The 22,322-nt window shown below is 57.4% G+C and overlaps 1 protein-coding gene across 5 annotated transcripts in view; it reads right to left on the reverse strand.

The window, feature by feature from the left end:
* Positions 1–2,741: 2,741 nt before the first annotated feature.
* ARAP1 (ArfGAP with RhoGAP domain, ankyrin repeat and PH domain 1) overlaps positions 2,742–22,322 on the reverse strand; it is a 35,999-nt gene continuing 16,418 nt past the window's right edge. Inside the window, exons 5-35 of one of the 5 annotated variants that reach the window (XR_010996172.1) lie at positions 21,593–21,696; positions 20,875–21,039; positions 19,211–19,280; positions 18,812–18,932; positions 18,491–18,696; positions 18,008–18,114; positions 17,727–17,926; positions 17,556–17,641; positions 16,220–16,402; positions 15,066–15,240; positions 13,531–13,665; positions 13,158–13,293; positions 12,588–12,690; positions 12,305–12,500; positions 11,927–11,972; positions 11,550–11,713; positions 11,031–11,243; positions 9,990–10,095; positions 9,619–9,766; positions 9,332–9,415; positions 9,105–9,173; positions 8,827–8,944; positions 7,851–7,964; positions 7,297–7,439; positions 6,789–6,821; positions 5,863–5,945; positions 5,334–5,384; positions 4,884–4,947; positions 4,547–4,702; positions 3,571–3,675; positions 2,742–3,389 (exon numbers count right to left, since the gene is read on the reverse strand). Coding sequence is in view for 4 of the 5 variants with exons in the window: in XM_068180702.1 (XP_068036803.1) it covers positions 3,591–3,608; positions 4,547–4,702; positions 4,884–4,947; positions 5,334–5,384; positions 5,863–5,945; positions 6,789–6,821; positions 7,297–7,439; positions 7,851–7,964; positions 8,827–8,944; positions 9,105–9,173; positions 9,332–9,415; positions 9,619–9,766; positions 9,990–10,095; positions 11,031–11,243; positions 11,550–11,713; positions 11,927–11,972; positions 12,305–12,500; positions 12,588–12,690; positions 13,158–13,293; positions 13,531–13,665; positions 15,066–15,240; positions 16,220–16,402; positions 17,556–17,641; positions 17,727–17,926; positions 18,008–18,114; positions 18,491–18,696; positions 18,812–18,932; positions 19,211–19,280; positions 20,875–21,039; positions 21,593–21,696 (3,597 nt within the window). In the remaining variant the exon portion in view is untranslated. The remainder of the gene's footprint in view (positions 3,390–3,570; positions 3,676–4,546; positions 4,703–4,883; positions 4,948–5,333; positions 5,385–5,862; positions 5,946–6,788; positions 6,822–7,296; positions 7,440–7,850; positions 7,965–8,826; positions 8,945–9,104; positions 9,174–9,331; positions 9,416–9,618; positions 9,767–9,989; positions 10,096–11,030; positions 11,244–11,549; positions 11,714–11,926; positions 11,973–12,304; positions 12,501–12,587; positions 12,691–13,157; positions 13,294–13,530; positions 13,666–15,065; positions 15,241–16,219; positions 16,403–17,555; positions 17,642–17,726; positions 17,927–18,007; positions 18,115–18,490; positions 18,697–18,811; positions 18,933–19,210; positions 19,281–20,874; positions 21,040–21,592; positions 21,697–22,322) is intronic. The other 4 variants (XM_068180703.1, XM_068180705.1, XM_068180702.1 and 1 more) reach the window with 4 other exon arrangements.

Below are 22,322 nucleotides of genomic sequence, written 5' to 3' on the forward strand. Positions count from 1 at the left end.
AAAGTCTGTTGGAGTGTGGCTGCTCTCTAATAACACAGGACCTGATAATCTGCTGAGTTCATTACTGAGGGGGGAGGGGGAGTGCAGGGGTAGAAGCCATTCAGTGGGACACAGAGCTGCTGTGGGTGTGGGATGCAGGGGAGAACCCCTGGAGACAATCTGTACTGGTGCCATGGGGTGATTGTGGCATCATGCCGGGCTGTCCAGCCACCATCTGGCTCCTCCTCAGGGTACCTGAGATGAGGATGGTGAATGTGGGGTGTCCCCACCACAAGACACAGTACCCAGGAATGGCAGCATTCAGGGCAGGCAGCACCTCAGGAATGGCAGCATTCAGGAATGGCAGCATCATCCTTGGTGGCACCATGACCATGACTCAAGCCTGGCATTCAACTAATCTATATGTCTGGCACACAAGGTCACTGATGCTACTACCACTACCAGACCACGGGCAAGGACAGGGACAGTGCCAAGTGCTCCGGCACTCCAGGAAGAGGCTGTGGGTCTCAGCCAGGTCCCAGCTGAGTCCCAGCCTGTGCTTATGGAGAAGCCAGAAGACACCCTCACAAGCCCAACCCCCACCAATGTCAGTTTATTAAGTTGTTTGTAAATGTCTCTGCAATTAATCACTTGCCGATGTGAGGTGTCACATGATGTTCGCCTCCGCGGTACTATGAATAGTGAGAGCTGGAGAGAGGCCTGATCCATCCTGCTCTGGAGTAATGGGCTCCCGGATGGGTCCATCTCTGCACAGGGCAATGTTGTACCAGCTCAGCGCAGCAGTACAGTGTCCTGGCCCCTCCTGTCTTCACTGGGCTTGAGAACATCAGGGCAGGATGTTCCCAGTTATCATCACTGCATCCTGGCTGCCCTCAGATGGGCTGTCAGGAGCTCACTGCCCATCTCTTCCTCCAGAAAACAGTATGAAGGTGAGGGGAACCCCAAACGTCATGCTTATGGGAGCCAGGGGCTACCAGCACCACCATTGCATACCTCCTGCCCACTCCCAGTTTACCTCAAGTGGGCCACCAGCAACTCCCTATTGATCCCTTCCCCAAAAAGTGTGGTTAGAGATGAAGGGAACCCCAAATCTCATGTTCATGGGATCCAGAAGGGTCCCCAGCAGGGTCCCCCTGCTGCCTCCATAGTCTGCCCCTGTTCTGTTGAGGGGTGCAGGGTGGACAGACCCAACCTTGGCTGGAAGCTTGGCTGGTTGGAAGCTGCAAAGAGTTTGTTCAGCTCCTGGAGCAGGGCAAGATGAAGGGGTTGGATGTCCTAGTGGTGGAAGAGTGGGAAGGAGGGTAAGAGGAACAAGTTGCATGGCCAGAGAGACAGGCAGGCTGCTGAAGGAGGGAGTAGATTGAGGGAATGGTGGTGGGGCAGGGGAGAGATAGAGGTGTGGAAGGAGGCAGGGAGAAAGGGATGTAGGGAGGGAGGGAGGGAGGGAGGGAGGGATGGATGGAGGGATGGATGGATGGATGGATGGATGGATGGATGGATGGATGGATGGGTGGGTGGATGGATGTCTAACAATGTTGAGGACTAATGGTATTTCTTGGCACATCCCTGGGGTTTGGTGCCAGGCATCCGCTCCCAGCCCACAGAGTCCTGGGCACTAGAAGCCCCATGGGGCAACCTGGCACACCAGAATGAGAGAGAGGTCATGAAACCAGGGGTGGTGAAGGCTCTCCCGCTCTTCCCAACACTTGGGTCCTCACCCTGCCACAACAATGAGGGGCCTGAGTCACACACTGGTATAATTGAGGCTTGCAGGGTGCTGTTTTCAGGGGGAGGTGGGGACACAGGTGCCTTCTGTCTCCCTCTTAGTAGCTCCTCCACCCCCTTCCAGCACTGCAGGTGACACTGCCAGCACCGTTGCCACCATCCTGCACCCTGGCAGCGCCTGCAGGTGATTGACAGCCCTCCTGCTCCCACGCATGACTCACCGACAGCCCCTGTGGTGGCTCAGCGTGAGGAGGGGGCGGTAGGACACCCCCACTCAGGGCTGCCACAGACAACTCAGCAGGGAATGATGCTCCCAGCCCTGCAGTTACACCCAGCCCCCTGCATCCCTCCATCCCTGGGGACCAGCATCCCTGCCTCCCATCAGCCCTGCACCCCCACATCTGTGGGGATTAGTATCCCCACATCCCTGGAAACCAGGGAAAGCAGACTCCCAGCTACCTTCTGCCACTCAGGCTGAGCTCCAATGATGTTCCCCACCATGATGGCTGTGAGATGAATCTCAAAGGGTTTCCATGAGGAGTTCTAAGGTCACAAGCACTGGCAGACAGCAGCAGCACACAGATCAGCCATGGGCTGTGGGGAGGAGTTCCTATGGCCGCCATGATAACAAGAGACAGCTCCCAGCCTCTGGCTTTGAAATGCCCATTGTGCCTCACACTGCAAGGGCCAAGGCCCTGAAACACACCTGCACACGTTTCTTGGTAGCTCCCACCCACTCCTGGTGATCTACAGTGGCAGTCCAGCACAGACACCAACTCTGGCACTGGCACAGCATTCTGGCTGCACTGGCAAGGCTCAGCAATCACAGCAGAGGATTGTTGGACTGGGGTGCCACTGCTCTGTCCCCAAAAGGGCAGCTCACTGCCTTTTCCATGGCACCCATTCTCTGGCAACCACCCAGAAGGTGCATCCAGGACCGTCCCTCTGCACTTCCAGGTTGCCAGCTCTTGGTGTCCCCTGCCCTTTGTGGCTAGCAGAGACCTGAACACTCCTACTTCATTTCTTAAGACCTTTAATATCATCAAGAGGCGGCAGTGGGACACAGGGGCTGTTCCTGCCATCTCCATCCTGATGGATGGAGGACAGAGACCAGGGGTACCCCCTTCCCAGTGTTGGGTGAATACTGAGGTTCTTGTCATCCTGCCCTACCCTGCATAGAGGGGACCCTTCCCCAGGAGTGATGGGAGTATGATGATGGCGGTGCCTCGGGCCAGGCATGCATCCCATGAGAAGGGCTAGTGTGGCATCCCACAGGAAGGGCAGCTCCCACCTGCCTTATCATTTTAGATGAGAAAGACTTAAAAATAGGGGATGGAAGAGGAAACGTAAAAGCCCTCAACTGCAGCTCCCAGCTAGGCTCTGCTTCTCCTCCCAGAGCTGGGAAAAGAAGTGGTGGCCAAAGGCAGCTGGGGCACAGAATCGGGGGGCTGACATCCTGTGGGCTGTCTGGCAATTGCTCTCAAGCCCAGCTCTGCTGGGGTGGGGAGGTGGCCTCGCTGCCATCTCCCCTCCTGGTTGCCTGTGGTCCCCACAGTGGAAGGTGAGAGGTCCCAGTGGAGGCTCTGGAGGCAACAGGACCCTGGCAGGTGCCGGAGTGCGGGACTGGCACAAGACCTCACGGGCTGCCCCACTTGGAGATGAACCTGTGGCACAAGTGGAGAGCAAAGTGTCAGCGAAGGGGACACAGCAGGCACTTCCAACCTCTTTTCACCTCTGGGGACACGTGCCATGTCCCCAAGCCAGGATGGCAATAGGACAGACAGAGCCACTGGCTCTCACTGTCATCAGATCAAGACAGAGTGTGCAGGCAGGGGGGAAACTCACTGGCATGTCAGTTTTCCAGCTCAGACGTTCCGCAGAAGCTGGGGACAAAGGGCAGACAGATCACCTTTCATCCTCAGCCTCCTCCTCCTCCGTGTCTGCGCATCACTGGCAGCATGGCACCCAGGGGGACACAGGGAAAATGCCCAGCAACAGAAACCATGGTCGCCCCAGGGTCACTGCAGTCCCAGAACCTCTTCCCATGCTGGCCCCGTGGCAGGGGACACTCACCCACTGTCCCCTGGGAGCCCTGGTGTGCTGGTCCCCTGTACCAGACCACACCACCACAAGCATACTGTGAAGCATAGCCAACCCAAAGCCCCTGGAGGCTTCCCCACTGCCCTCTGTTATAAACCTGAGCCTGTGCAGGCATTCCAGGGCAGTAAAGATGCTGCTCTCTGCGCTTGGGGCATCCCTGAGCACTCACTGGGTGATGCCCAACTGATGCTGTTGAGGGATTTCCCTGGCACAGCGCTGTCCCCTGGTTTATAACAGCAACAAGGGCCCAAGTGATTGGCAGTGAGAGGCGGTGGGATCATTTCTGTCCCACCACCAGCCCCATGGTTGGGCAAGAGTCCAGCACCAGCACCCGTATGGTTGAGGGACACTCGATGGGTGACAGCACCCAGGCAAGACAGCTGTTGCAGACAGATAAGACAGCAGGATGGGGAGGTGATCTGTGACCAGGACAGAAAACCCAACCCTGTTAGAGGAAAAATCAGGAGCATGGCAGCATCCCCTCTTTTTGCATCACATGATTTGGGACCCCCTGAACCCAGAAGACTCCACCAGCCCCCAAAGGATCAGCTAGCTCCCTCAGATCCATCACTGGAGATGATGCAGTACATAAGTAATGGGAGCAGGAATGGGAGCCAGGATATCCCCCACCCAGGTTTGGAGACCAGGACCTGCCCATCATGTGATGCAGGGGGGATGCAGCCCTGCGTGGAGGGCCATCCAGTGCCCCGAGATCACTCACAGTTAGGGGGTCAGTAGCAAAAGCAGCCACACTGTTCCGCATCTCGCTCTCATTGCCCCGCAGCGGGATGAGGGAGATGTTACCCAACCTGGCATCCTGCTGCGGCCGTGCCACCCGCATCTTGGGACGCTCCGAGGGCCACAGGGCACCCCCATTCTGCAGACAGAGGGGACGGTGATGGAGACCAGAGACTCATCCACCCCAGGACCTCTCTTTTGCCCTGGTGCTGGTGTTTAGGGATGTTTGGATACTCCAAAGTGTTTCTGCTGGCCAAGCATCCCTCTGGGACTGTCCCCCATGGGGTGTGCAGGGGGTGATCATCCAGCCCACTCCCTACCTGCACCTGAAGAAAGGTGGCAAACCACTCCCGCAGATCGGCCTGGGTGTCACAGCACAGGTACCTGTGGAAAAAAGTGTCAGCAGACAGAGGAGGTGGTGGAGGCAAGTAAGGTGTCTCCTCTGCCCACTCCAGGGACACCTGCCTGCTCCAGAGACCTCAGCTGCTGCTCTGCATGAGACTCCAGGGGACTGAAGGGGACAGCCACAGGCCTCAGGAGGAACCTGTATGGGGCCATGAGCGCTCAGCCAGGCTGTCTCCACACATATAATGTCCCTGCCAATGTCAGGAGGGTGCAACTGGATGATCTTCAAGGTCATTTCCCATCCAAATAGTTTCATGATTTCTATGATTCCCCATCTCCCCCTGCCATGGCAAAGACTCCTGAGAGCTGCCATGTGTCTGTCTATCCCAGGGAGAAGTTTAGTATCCCGTGTCGCCTTCCCTCACCATTGCTGCTTCTCGTGCTTCTCGTTTTCGTAGAATACTGTAAAACCCCAGCTGGAAGAAAGGAGTGAAAACATGAATCCCAACAGCCCACGAAGCTGTCCTCTGCTGGTCAAGTACCCCAGCAAACCCCTCTCATCCCTGCCAACCCCCATCCCTGCAAACCCCCCACTGTCCCTGCAACTGCCCACTCCAGCTCCTCAAACCCTCCCCCAGTTCTGCAAATCCCCTCAACCCCACAAACACCCCCGGGGACAGTGCCAGGAACAGGGCTCGGAGAAAGACAGGGCAGGGACAGCGCCGAATACAGGCTGTGGACAGGGCTGAGAACAGTGCTGGGGACAGCCCAATCCCTGCTGGTTCGATCAGGCTGCAAAAGCATGCTACAGGGCTGCTCTGACACCTGGTGGCAGAAGGCCTGGCCAGCAGAGGACGGGTGTAGCAGTCAAAACTGTCCCTGTCTTTTTCCCTGTCCCCATCTCCACTCCTGTCCTCATCCTTCGGCACCACAGGCTACTCCTTTGCTGCTCACCACGTCGGGGGTCGAAGCTTCTTTTTAACACCCAGGTAGACCTTCAGGTTTCGGACAGGCCACTCCTTTTCTGGCTTGTGACTCTGGGGGAACAGGGAACCAACACTGGGTTGGTGGCTGCCAGACCTATCCCCACCCACCACAGTCCCCACCGTTGCTGGGATAGGATCCGCCCCCAGCAGGGAGGAAAGGCTGTAGTGATGTGGCGACAGGGAGGCGGGTGAAGCCCAGCATGGAGCAGAGCATGTGTATGTCACCCATGACAAGCGCCACAGGTAGTAGGAAAGGGACATAGGTGGCCTGTCCCTGCTAGACAGTGCCAGTTGCCTTCTGAGCTGGGACCAGCACTTGCACATTGTGACAGGGTCTCGAGAGCCTGGCACTAGACATTCCTCAAGGGATCCCACCTCATACCCCTCCTCAGCATCATGGCTACAGCCATGGCAGTGGAGGACCCAGACCCACTCTGCCCAGAGCACATTCCTAAACTTCCCACTGTCACTGTGGCACAGCACGAGGACCCTTCCAGTGCTGGCTGTGCCTTGCCATGACCCAAAAGCACATGCCACACTGGGGACCCTCCATCCATGTTCACATGCAAGCAGTGTTGACTTACAAGAGCCCGATCCAATGCCTGCAGGATGGGGAAGCAGCTCAGCCCATCCCTATCCTCTCTGGTCCCTTCCCCAGACCCAGCTCTAGCTGCCTGGAGTAAAGGACAGCAGGACCCACAAGCCAGAAGGGCCAAATGGGGAGATCTGGTAGCACCAGGGACAGTTCCAGTGATTGGCACATGTGTGCTGCAGGATTGGATTTAAGACTGACCCTGGACTGGATCTGAGGTCAATCCTGGGCACACTTGTAAGGGCAGAGGGCATGGGAGCCCCTGCACCCCAGCTAAGTCCCCCATTCCCCTCCCTACTCACGCTCTCCAAGGGGGGGCTCCGCTGCCTCAGGCTCTGTTCAACAGAGGAGAAGGGTTAAGGCAGAGGTAGGGGACCCCTCCCTGCAGCTCCCCTGTGCCCACGGGCTGGCCATAGGGATGGAGTGGTAATGTGCTAAGGTGCAATGTCACATCAGGGCAACCAGGAATAGGGGGGCAAGGAGTGGCTGTCAGTGCACAGCCAGTATGTCAGCATGTGCCCCCTCAGCCCTGGCACTGACCAGGAGCTCCAGGATCTGCTCCAGGTCTGGGTGACAGCACTTCAGGGGCCAGCTCTGGCACTGCCCGTGGCTGCCTGCACTGCCTGAGCAATGTCAGCCCACATGGATCCCATGTCCTCAGGGCATCCCCACAGAGTCACAGTGTGGCAGGGCAAGGCAGGGCAGGGCAGGGTGGGGAAGGGCCAGAGAAGGGCCAGGGAAGAAAAGGCAAGGGAAGGAGATGGGGAAGGAGAAGTGGAAGGAGAAGGGGCAGGAGAAGGCAGGGCTCACCCGCACTTCTTTGTAGAGGCGCAGCCAGGAGTGGTTGAGGATGAAGTAGCGATCATGGAAGCCAGTGCTCAGCCCAAGCCCCAGCAGGTTCCTCTCCTCCCGGAATTTCATCATGCCATGCTTGCAGTCACCCACTCTGCTAGCTGGAGGCACATGCCTGAGTGGCTCTGGCTCCCCAGGGGCGTCAGGCCCCCGAAGGAGGGCACAGCCAGACCCTCACCCCCTGTAACAGCAGCCCTCCAGCTGCTGCAGAGTCCTGGCATTGCCCCTCAACTCCCAGGTCAGGCAGGGCAGGCAGGACTAGCATCCCTACTCTACTGCTCTGGTCACAGCATTTGGCCATGACAGCATATCAGGGGACTCCGAGTCACATGCTAACTGAGCTGGTGCCTACTCGGATCCCATACCGTTCTCTTCCCCATTCCCAACCCTTTCTCCACCCCCTCCCCTCCACTCTGCATCCCCATCATTGTTCAATCCTCATCCCATCCTATCCCATCCCATCCCATCCCCCTCCTTCTTTCCCTGCCTAGACCATGGCCCCTGCCTCTCACCAAGGTAGATGAGCATGTTCTCCATGGACATCTGTTTCTTCACCACCAAGTAACTCTCTGTCCCCAGGCAGTGCAGGATGGGCAGAACTTTCTCCGAGTAATGCAACGGCCGCTCTGTAAGTCAGGAGACAGGCAGGTCTCAGAAAGTGCACCCAGGGCCAGCTCCCATCCAGAGAGTGTCACACTTGTGTCCTGAGGGTCTGACATGGTCTTGCCACTAAACTATGTCCCTAAGTGCCACACCTACAAGTCTTGTCAATTTCTCCAGGGACATTCCACCATTGCCTGGGGCGGCCTGTGCCAGGGCTGGCTGACAACTCCTTAGTTGAAGGAATTTTCTCAAATATCCAGCCTAAACATCCCCTGGCATAACTTGAGGCCATTTCTTCTTATCTTGTCACTTGTTACCTAGAAGAGACTGACCCCTACCCACTGGCAGCAGGAACTCAAGGCACCATAAGGCAGGAACAGGCTCTCATCCTGTTTCTGTTGATCTCTCCCTTGCTGCTGCCTATGGCCAACATATGGCCGCTCACTTTGGTGGCCGGAGAACCTGGACACCTCCCCCCATCAAAGCTTCAAAGGCACTTGAACTCCTAAGGATACAGACAGATGACCTGGCCCAAACTTCAGCCCATCTACAGTACTTGGCCATGTGCAAGCTGGATAAGGTAAGCAACTGTCCTCCCCTGAGCACCCGGAGCCCATCCCAAATTGCTCCTTGGTGCAATCACAAGGGCAGATTTTTCATACCCATCCCTATATCCATTCCCATCTCCATCTGCATCTCTATCCCCATACCAATCCTTATTCCATCTGCATCACCATGTCTATCATCTTCTCCATCCTCATCCCTACTTCATTTCCATCTCTAACTTCATCCCCATCTGCATCCCCATCTCCACCTCCAACATCATCCCCACCTTCATCTCCATCTCTCTACTCCTCATCACCACCCTCATGCCCCAGTACCAACCTGCCTCTTCCTTCTCATTCACTTCGAAGCAGCTCCAGTAGTCCTTCTCCTTCATGACAATTTTTCGCCGGTCCAGGATCTCAAAGGTGAGCTCCTCAGCCGTCATCGTGGCTGGGATCTGAGAAGGAGGGGGCAAGTCTCCATCAGTCAGTGCCCAGGCCCCTTGATCCTCACACCACAGATGTCCAACTCAGTGTGAGTACCCATGCCACCACAAAGGCTTGTGCATACAACAAGGGGACCTCTGTCCCCTCTTCACCCTCTGCCCAACCACTCACCTTGACATGCTGCTCTGTCTCTGTCTTCTTCTCCTCCAGGTAGACAGTACAGATGAAGTCCCCAGCTTGCTGGAGGGCAACAATAAAGTGCTTCAGCCTGCAGCTTCCCATGTGTGGGTGAAATCCCCCCCAGTAGTGTAAACATCCTTTGCCCAGGACATGTCCAAGAGATGCTACAGTAGACATTGAGGGCCCCAGGAGAAAATGTCCTCATGTCCAGGACCCACCTGCGTTCCACTGGATGATGCCTCCCGCATCTTCATGATGGCTGTGATTTCATCCTGCTGCTTCTTCATCTCTTGGTCATTGACCTACCAAAGAAGAGAAGCCATCAGGGCTGATCAGACCATTCTAGCTCCAGGCTTCTGGTTTCCAAGGTTTGAAAATACATGGTCCTCTCTCCCCTTGTCTCCAAAGCAAGATGTCTACAGACAGAGCAGACCTGACTTCCTCTTCCTTCCACCTCTCTATTCCCTGTGAATATCTGCACACTGGGACCCAGGGGTGAACCTACGTTAAAGATCTCCACATAGTGACTGATGAGGTCCTCCACCACACGTCCTGCCTTGTAGTCCTTCCCATCCGTCTGGAAGAGTGTGGGCCCGAAGACAATGGCCAGGTTGTGTGTGTTCATCTGGTTCTCCCCAGAGAAGCACTGGACCCTGTGGGAAACTCTGTCAAGATTCCTGCCCCAGAACGCTCCCCAGACCCCTCCCTTCAACCCCCATGCAGGATATTATACTTGGCATCAGGCACAGCTTGACCCCAAACTCCTCTCCTTTCCTTGCTGGGGACATGAGCAAAAGGATAAAGGCTCTCCCACACCCCAGAGCCAACAAGGACCCCACAGTGGAGAGGTTCATGCCCAATGGGTCGATGCCATACCGGAAGAGGTGATTGATGAGCGCCTTCAGCGTGGCCCGGTTCACTGGAGGGAGGGCAGCCAAAAGCTGCCGGTACTCGCCAACCTTTGCCTCCTCATCCTCCAGCGCTGCCAGAGGGAGAGAATGAACATGGAGGATCACAAAGTGGAGATTAAGGTTCAGGGCCACACCATCCCCTCTACACACTCCACTTCCCCTCTCCTGTCCCAACATGGGGATGGAGCATCCCAAATCCATGACGTCAGAGAACATCCCAGGTCTGCAGAGCCAGAGCATGCCAGAGCTGAAGCATCCCAGAATCATGGGACCAGAGTAACCCAGCATCATGGGGCTGGAGCACTCCAGTTCCATGTGGCCAGTTTGTCCCAGCTCCATGGGGTTGGAACACCCTAGCTAAATGGGGAAGGAGCATCTCAGCTCCATGGGGCTGGAACCTGCCAGTTCCAAGGTGCCAGAGCATCCTAGGCCTGGAGAATTCCAGGTCCATGGGGTGACAGCACACCTGCTTTATGGGGCTGAATCATCCCAGACCTGTGAGGCCAGGGCACCCCGGCTCCATGGACATCCCAGCTCTGCAGGGCTAGATCACCCCAGATTTATGGAAACAGAGTATCTCAGCATAATGGGACTGGAGCATCCCAGCATCATGGGGCCAGAGAATCCCAGCTCCAGAGAGCTGGAGCATCACAAACTGGAGCATCTCAGCTCTCTGAAGCCAGAGCATCCCAGCCCCATGGGGCTGTAGTTTGTGTCTGTTTTTCTACTGGGTGCATCTATCGCAAGTGTCCAGTGAGCAGATCCAAAACGGAAGGAGGATCTGGCTGTCTCCCCTGGCTCAGCCCCACCCTTGCCAGAGCATGAGTCTGTACAGGGGCAGCATAAACACACTCCACTCCCCACCCACCACTTGAGACCCCTGCACAGGGGAACAAGTGGAGCCCAGACATATTTCTCCAAACCATGAAGGGGACAAATCAGCTGCACAGAACCGGGTAGCCCACACCCCTCCTCCTGCCACCCCCAAGCAGCCCCCAGGGCTCACCTGTTACCCACAGCCAGTCTGGGGCCCACTGCCGAGTGAAGAGCCCATCCCCAAGGTCACGGAAGAAGCGTTTGAGGGTGTTGGCAACATCATCCACCTGGTGCTCACCCTCTTTCAGGCAGACGCAGCGTGCATCCCGCTGCAGCACCTCTAGAAGGCTGGTGGTCTTAGAGTTCTGCCCGCTCTTGCGGTAGATTCCCTCAGACGTCAGCCCTGTGATGGAGCCAGTGGGAATGAGACCCCCTCTGCAGGACACAAACCCCACTCCCGGCCGCCCACCAGCTCCCCATCAAACACTGTCAGGTGCCACAGAGTATCCCATCCCACAGGTGTTCCTGTGACTGGAAACAAAGCCCTGCTAGAGATGGAGCCCTCCCACAGAGCTGGAGCAGATGTTCAGGGAGGGAGGGAACCATGAATCACGAACACATAGGGTTCTCAGCCTGCCACACCATACCAGTGGATTGACCTGAATGCCATACTCTGGTCCCTGCCAGCATCCCAGGACTTGACCCATACCGCACTGAGTGATGTAGTCAATGCAGCGGTCCACCAGCAGGGGGACATCCGACTCTGTCAGCTGCTGCTCCGACAAGGTGTCTCCCGAGCTGCTTGCAGCCTTCTGGATGGTGTGGACCCAGCCCAGGAAATCTAGCTTCCGCTCCCCTTGGATGTACAGCGTCCTGCCAGCATGCCTAGGCTCAGCAGGGGGTCACGTGTTCTCCCCAGACCCCACTGCATGTCTGCAACCCCCAGGAAGGCTGGCCCTGGGGGCCTGCAGGTGATCCAAACTCAATTTTAGGGGTCTATAGTCATGGCAGGGAGGGTAAAGACACTCCAGAACAAGGAGGGGTATTTGGTTGGGGCGGGGGGGGCCTTCTCCCCCACCTTCTTACCTCCGCCTCTCCACCAACACCAGAACCTCGTGGTCCCCCTGGATGGCTGGAAAGGAAGGCAGGGAGCCCATCACCTACGGGAACATAGGGTGCCACAGCTCCCCTAGACCCACATCCTGTGGGAGGCTCTGCCAACAGGTCCAGCTCCAGTCCAAATGGGACAAGCAGAGATGGGGAAGAGGATGGAGAGGGGGAAAAGGATGGAGGATGGAGAGTTAAAAATACAGCTGCATTCCCTCTTTCAAGGAACACTTGATCTCCACAGGAGCGATATCCACCAGACTCCCACCAAAAGCTAGGTGCATCCTAGAGCAGGATTTGGGGGACGCATCCCCCCCCCCAGCCAGGGGGTTCTGCCAGCAGGACAGAGGTACTCACAGAGCTCCTGCAGCTTGCGCAGCTGGAGTGGCTCCTGCTGACGACCATCCTCAGAGCAGATATGAAGCGTGGAGCCGACCAGGGCAAACCAGCCCTCCTGGGCATGCTCCAGGGTGAGACCCCCTTTGTAATGCAGTCGGCCAAGCCGCTCAAAGTCTAGTGCCAGCAGCTCCTCGGCACAGGGGTGGACAAAGGACTGAGCCAGGGAGGAGAGGAATCCATCAGCACCACTGCATCCAGTTGCCACCAGCACCCAGGGCCACCCCAGGCCCCTGCATCCCACCTTGGCAATAGACTTGAGCCATTCTCGAGCAGAGTCAGGGCTCTCCAGCCCGAAGAGGTAGAGTCGATCTGCCGCGGTATACACCTCAAACGTGCTCTCAATCCTTCAGGAGGGAGGAAAAGGGGAGTCTGGATATCCACAGGAGTGAGATAGAGCTGGGTGGGCGATAGGGGTGTTCCAGGGGTAACAATGGCTGATCTAATGTGGCATCCCCCCTCCATGGCCCCAGGCACTGGAGCATCCCTGTGCTGCCAGACTGTTCCAACAGGAGACACAGGGACTGCACAGGGGCCACAAAATGGTTACAAAGGAGTTCAACTGGGGTTCCAGAGGGATTACAAAGCAGCTGCAAAGAGGTCGCAAAGGTGTTAGAAAAGTATTGGAAAGATGCTCCAAAGGGGCTGCAAACTGTTTACACAGAATCCTTGCGAAGCCATCAGCTCAGGGATCATTGGTGGGGTTGGGGACTACAGTCGCCTCGTGCCACCCCTCATGGGGGCCACTACAGCTGTGCCAGGCCCTGCAGGAAAGGAGTGGCTGTTGGGGTGCTTCAGGGGAGTGCAGCCTTACCCATGGGCATGGAGTGGGTTGTTCACCAGGCAGACAATTTCCTCCACCCTGATCTCACCATTGGGCACAGTGTTACGGTTGTTCTCATAGTAGCTGAGCACACCATCCTGCAGTGTGCACCATCGCCGGCTGAACTCTGTACAGCACAGGAGAGCACTGAGCAGCCTCCCTAAGCTCTGGCCCACCCCATGGCACCCACCAAACCAGCCTGAGCACTCCAGCAGCACCTACTGGGTGCCCATCTGATGTGACCACCCATCAAACCAAGCTACCAAGTAATGCTGCACTTCCCCACCACCTTTTCAATGACTGAGAGAACAGGGGAAAATGCTATCAATCTCCCAGCTCCCTTTTTCCTGTCTCACATATGTACCTTCTGGGCCCTTCCGCTCACTGATGGGCTTGACCATGGAGGGGGTCTTGTAGAGGAAGCCATTGTGGGTAATAGAGGGCAGGTGTACAGAGTAGGGCTTCTCCTCACTGCACACCATCTCCAGGCGTGGTGGCTCTGCAAGCAGGGAGATCAGTCTGTCATGGGGAGCTGGCCTCCTCCCCCAGCCCCACAGGGCAGCTGGGTTTCCCCCATCTCAGCACAAAGAGCATCTCACAGGCTGCACCCCGAGCTCCCACCACAGCACAACTGGGGTGCAAGGAACAGTGCTGGTATCCAAATCCAGGGCTGCCTGGGAGTCATTCCACATCCCAAGTCCTCCCTAAGCACTGAGCTGGGACTGGATGGGAACAATGTGGGGAGATGGGGTCCAGGCTCCCCCACCACTAAGGTCCCTCCCAGGCTGTTCCAGGACCCTGCTGCTCTGCAGGAGGTGCAGGGCAGAGCATCACAGTCCTGCAGCTGAAATAACAGCCCAGAGCTCTGTCACTGCCTCCTCATCTGATCACACTCATGTCTCCTGCCTCGATTTCCCTACCTTGCCAGCAAGATGCAACCCCCACTTCCTCTGGGATGAAGAAGAGATAGGATGCAGGTACACCCCTAAATCACACCAGGTCTGGGTGTAGGGTACCTGGAGCTCTAGAACTGGGGAATCCAGGATGAGGCTCTCCCTGCTCTCCCAGTCCAGCCCTGCTTCACACAGTGCTGGGCTCATCCACCCCAGCAATCCCAGCAGTATGAGCCCAAGCTTTGGATTTCTCTGGCTCACTGGGGTGGCCTGGGAGGCCTCACAGCTCTCCCAGACACCTTTAGAGCTGACACGTCAGGAAAAGCTGGGCCAGCCCCAGACCTGGGCAAATTCCAACTTCCACAGGACAGATTTGGCTGACAAGGCAAGGACGGAGGTGACAGCTCTGGCAGGCGCTGGCCTGCCCCCCACACCTCTGTTCCACCTGCCCAAGCGTTCCTGCCCCCTTGTCCAACACCTGCGTTAGGGTGCAGATCCCACAGGAGCCATCAGCCCTCCTGGAGTCAAGCTCAGGGGCCGGGGTGCACATCCAGCAGAATGGGACTGGTCATTAGGGGGTCAGCCCTCCTGCCCTGGGACATGTTGGAGGTGGGGGCTGCCCATCTGACAGAGGAATGTCGCTTGAAGCTGCCTGGAATGCCCACAGCATGCCATGATGGTGTGGGAATACTCTCTCCTATCCCTTCCAGTACCTGCAACACCCGCCTGCATCCCCAGCTGGGCTTCAGACCTGTGTTCTCAGCTGGGATTGAGCCCCCAGGGGCACAGGGGTTCCCGAAAGCCTCTCTTCCCTCTTTGCGGGGTATACAGACCCTCAACAGTGCCAGCAGATGGAGAGCCTCCTGCCAGGAAGCTGCTGGCAGGACACAGAGCTGGGACCAGCTCAAAACATAGCTGTGTCCCCCAGAATACCCCAGCAGCAACTCTGGGAAAGTTGCCAGTGGGTGTGAGCTCATGGCGGAGCTTCAAGGGGATCAGCCCTTACCTGAGGTTTTGTTGTGGAGCAGGAACTCCATCTGCAGCCGCTGCCCACTTCTCTCAGCCAGGGCCAGGGGTGTTGGGCACTGGGGGTCCCCAGTGTCACAGGTCACCGATGCCCCACAGAAGAGCAGAGCCTGTGTCTCTGCCAGGTCACTGGTGGTGACGGCCGCACACAGAGCCTGCAGCAGAGCCAGGAGGCCAGTGGTGAAGCTGATGGCTCTCACTGAGGAGGAGGAGGAGGAGAAGACCCCCAGCAAAAGGAGCCAGGACCAGTGAGCTGGAGACAGTGAGCTGCTGGACCCCCGGCCGCCTCCCAGCCGCCTCCCAGCCGCCTGGTCAGAACAAAGGAGGCTCAAACTGGGAGAAAAACTTTGGAGCCAGCAGCGAATCCCTCCCTTAAGGAGCCGGGGTGAAGTCATACAGCAGCGGGGCGGGCCGGCCAAGCCAGAGTACGAAAACAAACAAGCCCACATGCGAATTCCCATGGCTGACTGGGCCCCCCATGTACTCCCACCGCTTGTAAAAACACTGGAGAAGCCACGGCAGAGGCAAAGCCATGGCAGAGCAGGAGGCGAAGGTCAGCAGCCAGAGTGCCAGGATGGCATTCCCTGCATGATATTCCTTGTGTGGTCACTTAGTCTGGCACCCTGCAAACAGCCAGCACCAGGAATGGGTGCCATGGGTGGTGATTAGGAGTGCTGGCCAGGTACTCCTGGGGAGGGATGTCAAGCTGCCTCAACTGGGGTGTACCTCCAGCTCAAGCTCACATAAGCCCCATCCAGGCCAGAGCTTGAACCCAAAAATATTTCCAAGCCAAGGAGAGGTAAACCTTAGGGCTGCCTGGCTGTGGTAGGGAGACCCCATCTCGGACAAGGCTCTCCAGCCTGCAAATGAAGCTGGTTACACCCCACAGCAGAGATGTTACCCTGTCCCCACAGCTGGCTCATCCTTCCTGGAGACCCCAGACTTTGGCTTGGGGTGCACAGTGAGGATACAGGGTGTGCAATGGGGGCTGGGGGGATACAGACAGGGAGGGATGGTGGGCAGTCTGCTTGGACACAGATTTCACTCCCAAAAGAGCCTCAGGACCCCAGCTCAGCACCACTTTGCACCCAGGCAGAACCCCCAAGCGGGTGCCCATCCCTGGCAGCCACTGACCCTGTCAAGCTCCTCCTGGTTGCCAAAGAGTGGGTGGTAGTGGCGGTACTTGCCCTCCCGGTATTTGGCGATGAGGAAGCGCCTTCTCTCCTGGCTGCTGCTGGTGGGGCTGATGGCCTCACTGGGAGGCACATTTGCAGCCCAAAACTGGTTGGCCATTATGTTGCCAAACTGCTGGAAGAGCTGTGAAAACAATGACAAGGAGATGCCAATGTGACCATACTGCTGGGGCATGGGGGGGGCTTTGCTGGGGGCGGGGTGCTGCCCCAGAGGAACAGTGGGGTGCAGGAAGAGGATGGGTGGTGTAGGGGAGTGGGGAGTGGGAGTGTGCAGGGTGCAGGTGCACCCACCCACCCACTGCAGCCATGCAGCATCTGACAGCCCCCATAGCCGCCAACTCCCCTTCCTGCCCCAGAAAACCACATCTGGAAAGCAGAACCCAGCTGTGGGAGGTGGGGTGGTGCTCGGTACCCATGGGGACAGATTAAAAGTGCTTTTGGTGGCCCTTTGCCATCCCGCTACCCACAGCTGAGCAATGCCATTAAGAGATTTATCAGGAAGACCCACGTCACCTCAATACCCACGGGACACTGCCAGCACCCCACAGTTCTTAGGGATGGAATGGATGCATGCGAGACGAGAAGGGGCGGTGCGAGCTGGGGCCCTGGGGATGCTGGGGTGGTTTCAGGCAGGGTTCCCAGAGAGGGGAGGGAAAACGGAGCAGCCATAGGCCGCAGCTGGAAGCGGCTGGGAGCTCGAGGAGCAGGCAGTGCTGGAGGCGGGGGCTGCGCGGGTGGGACGCCAAGCAGGAATGCAGGATCTGAGCAGGATAGACGGGAAGAACAGAGCTCTGCCGGCGGGAAATGGCCGCCAGGTTAGATCTTGAAACGAATCCCAGCTGCCCCGCCCACCTATTCCCGGCCCTGGCTGCGCCGACACATTCCTCCGCGCCGGCGGCCTTACCGCTTCGGGGAACTGCTCTGCCCTCGGCCCTACTCCAATCCCACAGCCACGGCCCCACAGCCACTCCAGCCGCTCTACAGCCATGTATCCACGGACAAAGAGACACCGTCTGTCTGTGGCACATGAAGAGCTGCTTGTCTTTACCGGCATGCTGAACTGGCTGCCAGGGGTCCACAGGGACAGAATAAAAGGCTGCTGGGGGTCCTCTCCCCAGCCAAGCCACACCATGATGTCCCCCCAGGGGCCTGGAATCAGCCTGGAAGAGCCTTGCCGTGCTCCAGCAGCCCACAGCCCACAGCCAGCAGCTCCATAATGCAGAGGGAACAGGGTGTTGCCCCCAAAAGGGCTTTTTGGGACTGGTCTGTGCTACTACCTCAATCAGCTCCTCAGTCCACACCTTCCTGTCCATCTTCAAGCTCCGGACTTTGGTGATGCCAGGACCCAATCCCCGGTGTTCCCCTGCCAGTGAGATGAGTCATTAGGGACCCATTTTGTGGTGTGAAAGGGCTGGGATCCCCATTTGTACCCCTCTGGTTATGGGTACCTGCACATCTCTTGCAGATGACAACACAGAGATTGATGGAGGCCCAGTCAGGTTTGGGGGAGCCGCAGTCAGCACAGAAGCGGTTGGACTCCACCGCCCAGATCCTCTCAGCCACCTCTGAGTTGGAGAGTGCCTCAGTGATGGACTGCTGCATGGCCTCCACCCATTCTTCCTTCTCCTGCTCAGAGTCAGCAGAGAAGCTGCCAGGAGGGATGGGGGTGAGATATACTATGGCTCAGGGTAGGCAGCACCCTCAGCACCCCCTCCCCACCCTGGCTCACCTGAAGATCCTGTATGGTGTGGTGAGGTCAAAGCCTCGGCGATCCACCTCCTTGACATTCCCCACATTCATCTCAATGTAGGTGATGCCAATCCCCAGCCGATAGTCCTGGTGGGGGAGGGTGGGCAAGAGATGAGGGGGGATGGATGATGGGATCCAAGTGCCTGAGAGCTGGGGTAACTCTGTCCCTTCACTGGCCAGCTCTCATCCTGGGTGTACCTAGGGCACCACAGACTCTGGAAGCAGCTACAGTGGGTGTCATGCTCCTGGGAGATCCCAAGGCTCAGAGCCAGCAGAGAGGGAGGGCTCAGGGGGCAGCACCCCTGAGCTGCTTCTGTGCTGTCCCCATTTGAGGGGTGGCGACAGGCCTGAGTGCCCTGGCTCACTCCTGCTCTGCTCAGGCTGGGAGTACAAAGGGAAGGAATTTCCCCCTTGAAACGGCATCAGGGTCCCCCAGAGTGCCACAGCCCCCCCAGCAACCCACCTCCGCATTCTTGTAAAGGAATACTTTGTCCCCAGCCACCACCACAAAGAGCTTGTGCTTAAAGCCCCGCAGCTCCAGGAAGCCACTCTTATCAGCTAGCTCAGTGGCACTGTCAGTGGCTAAGGACATCGATGTCCTTGCTGCAGCTTTGCTCTTCCGCTCCTCTGCAATCTGCTGCAGGGTCCATATCCACTCATTGCGGTCTGCTGTGGGGCCAAAGGCAAGACAGGTCAGGATCAGCCTGAGCCCAGGAGCCAATGGGACTCATCCCTTGGGCTGGGAAGGGAGAGGAGCTGGGGAACAGGGACCCCTGTCACTCACCATCATTCTCAGCCCGGAACACGAAGTTGCGGTTGTTGGTGACAACCTCAAATTTCTGGTCCCCAACACTGGAGACGCGGGAGATGGAGGAGACGGGAATGAGCCGCTTGGAGTAGGTATCCTGGGTCAGGGAGTGGGAGACACGCTGCTCATGTCTGTGGCCTCAGGGAAATGGGGCGGTTAGTGCCCCAGGTTCCCAATGCTCCAGCTCCAGTGTCCAGGAGGCTCTGAGTCTCCCACATCTCATCCCCAGCATCCAGCCATGGCTGCTCCATGGGATACTGACCCTTGGTACAGCCACGTCTCCGAGTTGGGATGCCCAGAGGGAGGTGGCCCTGCTGGGGCAGCTCCTCTGCCACCTTCTCATCCCAAGCCCCCAGATCCATCTTCTCCACCCACCTTTTCAGTGTCAAAATAGCGGAGGTAATCAGTGTCAAGCTTCACCCAGCGCTTCTGGTAGATGTAGGACCTGAGAGGGGACCAGAGGGACCCATTGGAGAGAATGCCCTTGAACTCAGGATGATTCCGCTTGTGTATTCACGCCCTAGTTGCCAAAAGCCTGGGGCCACCTCGTCATTGATCCTGCCCTGTGTCCCCAGCCCTCGATGTCCCCAACCCTCCATCATGTGCCGTGTCCCCAGCCCTCCATTCTGCCCTGTGTCTACAACCCTTAATCAAGTGCTACATCCCCAGTCCTCCATCCTGCACAGGCCTGTCCCAGCCAGCTCTTGAAGTCCCGAGCCCTTGATCCTGTGCCCTCATGTTGCCACTGGGGATAGCAATGGGGACTTCATGCTTTCCTCCAGGCACCAGTTAAAACATGAAGCTGAGAACAAGGGCTGCCTCTAGAAGACAGGCAGGATCCAAGCCAGGAGACACATTCCAGGAGGGGTCAGTGGCACCAGAGCAGAGGAAGAATCTGTGCATCTCTATCAGGATGGGGATACAGATGAGAGGCAGGATCCTCTGGGGGCTGGAAGACAGCTCACCAGAGACCCCTTTGCCCTCTCCAGCTGAGAATGCAGACCAGCCACAGGAAAAGGCAGAAGACTCTTCTGCCCATACCTTTAGCAGTAGGGCTGCAAGAGCAGCCAAGCCCTTAACAACACAGCTCCAGCAAGCCCTGCCATGCAGCCCCCTACCAGCATTGAACATCCAGGTCCCCCCCTGCTGGTGGGGTTGGGGGCTGGTGTGGCAGCAGGGACACGGTTGCTCAAGGGCTTATTTACTCAGGAAAGGTTTGCTGGAGTAGTTTCCCAGGGACCTTCCAGCTGCTCTCACTTCCCTAGCAGCACAGCTGCTCTGTTGCAAACAGCTAAGCTTCCTCCTTCTCAGTGGAACTGCTGCCTTGGGGCTTAATTGGAGCCCAGATTAAGAAGCTCCCAAATATCCATCACATCTCCTGCTTGATTGTTGCCTCCCAGCTAGTGCAGGGGCTTTTTGAGTGGGCTCCCTGTGCACACTGTGCTGGTTGTGCTCACTGGGTTCACTAGACTCCCTGGGGGATCACTGGCTCCCCATGACTCACTGGCTCCTCACTCACCCTGGAGCACACAGACACAAGCCCAGCACTTCCTCTGTTTTACTGTTGTACCACTCTGACTATCCACCATGAGCCTAGGATTTGGGGCTGCTATCCCATAGGATAGGGGCTATCACCACCTCCTCCTGCAGCAAACTCAGCAATGCCAAATGCACAGCTCAGCCAGACACCCCACCTCATCCCTGACAGCTTCTCTTGTGGTCACCGCTATTCCAGGGCTCCCCCAGAGGAAAAGCAGCTCTTTTCCCAGTGATGCAAGGTCTGAGAGGAAGGTTGAGCTGCAGCCTCCCCTTCTCAGCAAAGTCAGTACAACAACTGGAGGCACCTGCTCTGAGAAAGGCTCTTTCACAAAAAACACATTTCTAGCCTAAATCACAGGTTAGAAGGGAGTGGAAGGAGCCCCTAGAAATGGATTTTCACCAAAGCAAAAGTACACACCCATGAGCAGGAATGACAGATGAGAAAAGGAGGGGACAAGTACCCTTCTATGTCACACAGGGACCCCCAGTACATCACTCACCCCTGTGGCGGGTTCTTGTCCAGCCACCCTGCTCTGATGGTAGGTGACAGCAGGCTGGTGGCACTGGTGCCCTCCATGCTGTCACTAAGTATGCTGGGGCTGCTGCCAGGAAAGGCGTCGGGTGCAGGCAGGTGCAGGCTGTGGTCCCTCCAGCTGCTGCCACCACTGGGGATGAGGAGCCGAGGGAGGGGGTTAAGAGCTGGCAGGTCTCGGGAGGGGCTGAGGCTCCCCGGCATGCTTCAGCCTCCCTGTGACCTTCCCTGAGGCGCAGGCAACGCAGGCCAACTGTATGCAAGCAGGGACACTGGGGATAGTCCCCCCGGTGGGGTCCCAGCATGTCCCCCAGTCCCAGGGACAGCCTAGGCCTGAGTCCTAGCTCTGGGAGGGGGGACAGGGGCACCCCCAAGACTGCAGCCCCAACCCAGTGATACGCAGAGCTGCTCTCTGCTCACACACACTCACACATGCTCACATGCACAGGTCCTGCATGTGTCCATGTGTGTGCACACTGTGGAGGTGTGCATACACAAGAAGCCCTGACCTGTGCACTCACCTGCTCTGCCATGCACAAGAGCTCTCTGCCTGTGCTCACACCCCCCACACAAACAAAAACACCCCCTGGTACACGTACACATATCCCTTGCCTATATACACACACAGCATGTCACCAGCATCATACACACATGCCCTGCACACAGCACGGCAGCCAAGCTCGTACTTGGCAGGGGGTGCATTGGGGTGGTCCTCGCCAAACTCATCTTCACTGAAGAGGCTGTTGAAACGCACGGACCGTGGTCGCCCCATCCTAGGCTCAACATCCTCCTGCAGAGACACACACTTGTGACACCTGGGGTCTCCTTGGTGCTGCCACTGCACCGTGAGGGTACAGGGTGGATGGAAGGAGAAGGGACACTATGCCATGTCACCAGCCCATCCCCAGCTCAACGGGTGCCCACAGTGCCAAGGTGCCCTGGAAGAGGCATGCTGAGACTTAAAGAGAGTAAAGTGTAGCCAAGGGAGGAGCTGAACACCAGGATGGTTATTTATAGCAGCTAAAAATGTCTGAGCTTCATGAGAAATCTCGCATTGCCTCCTTGGCCCTGGTGTTCCCAAGCCTAGGCAGATGGGGGCTTCAGGTGTTCAGGGGGCTCTGCAGCTTCTGGGACTCCTCAAATCCATCTGTTCCCACCCCAGAGAGCGAGGGAAGCAGATAGAAATTCATAATCCAGGGATTACATTCAAGATGCAGTGCTGGAGATGTCTACTAGCACACACTCTGGGCATGTGAGTGTGGTGGGGTGCTGCACAGCTGTGGGTGCTCCCCAAAGACCCCAGAGGACCCAGTGAGTGCTTCCTGGGGACACTTGGGTGAGACCTGGTGGGTGCTCCCCAGGGACCCTCGAGTCCCAGCACTACTGAAAAACCTGATAGATACTTCCCAAGGACCT

Source organism: Anomalospiza imberbis, chromosome 2, assembly GCF_031753505.1.
Source record: "Anomalospiza imberbis isolate Cuckoo-Finch-1a 21T00152 chromosome 2, ASM3175350v1, whole genome shotgun sequence".
Classification (NCBI taxonomy): domain Eukaryota; kingdom Metazoa; phylum Chordata; class Aves; order Passeriformes; family Viduidae; genus Anomalospiza; species Anomalospiza imberbis.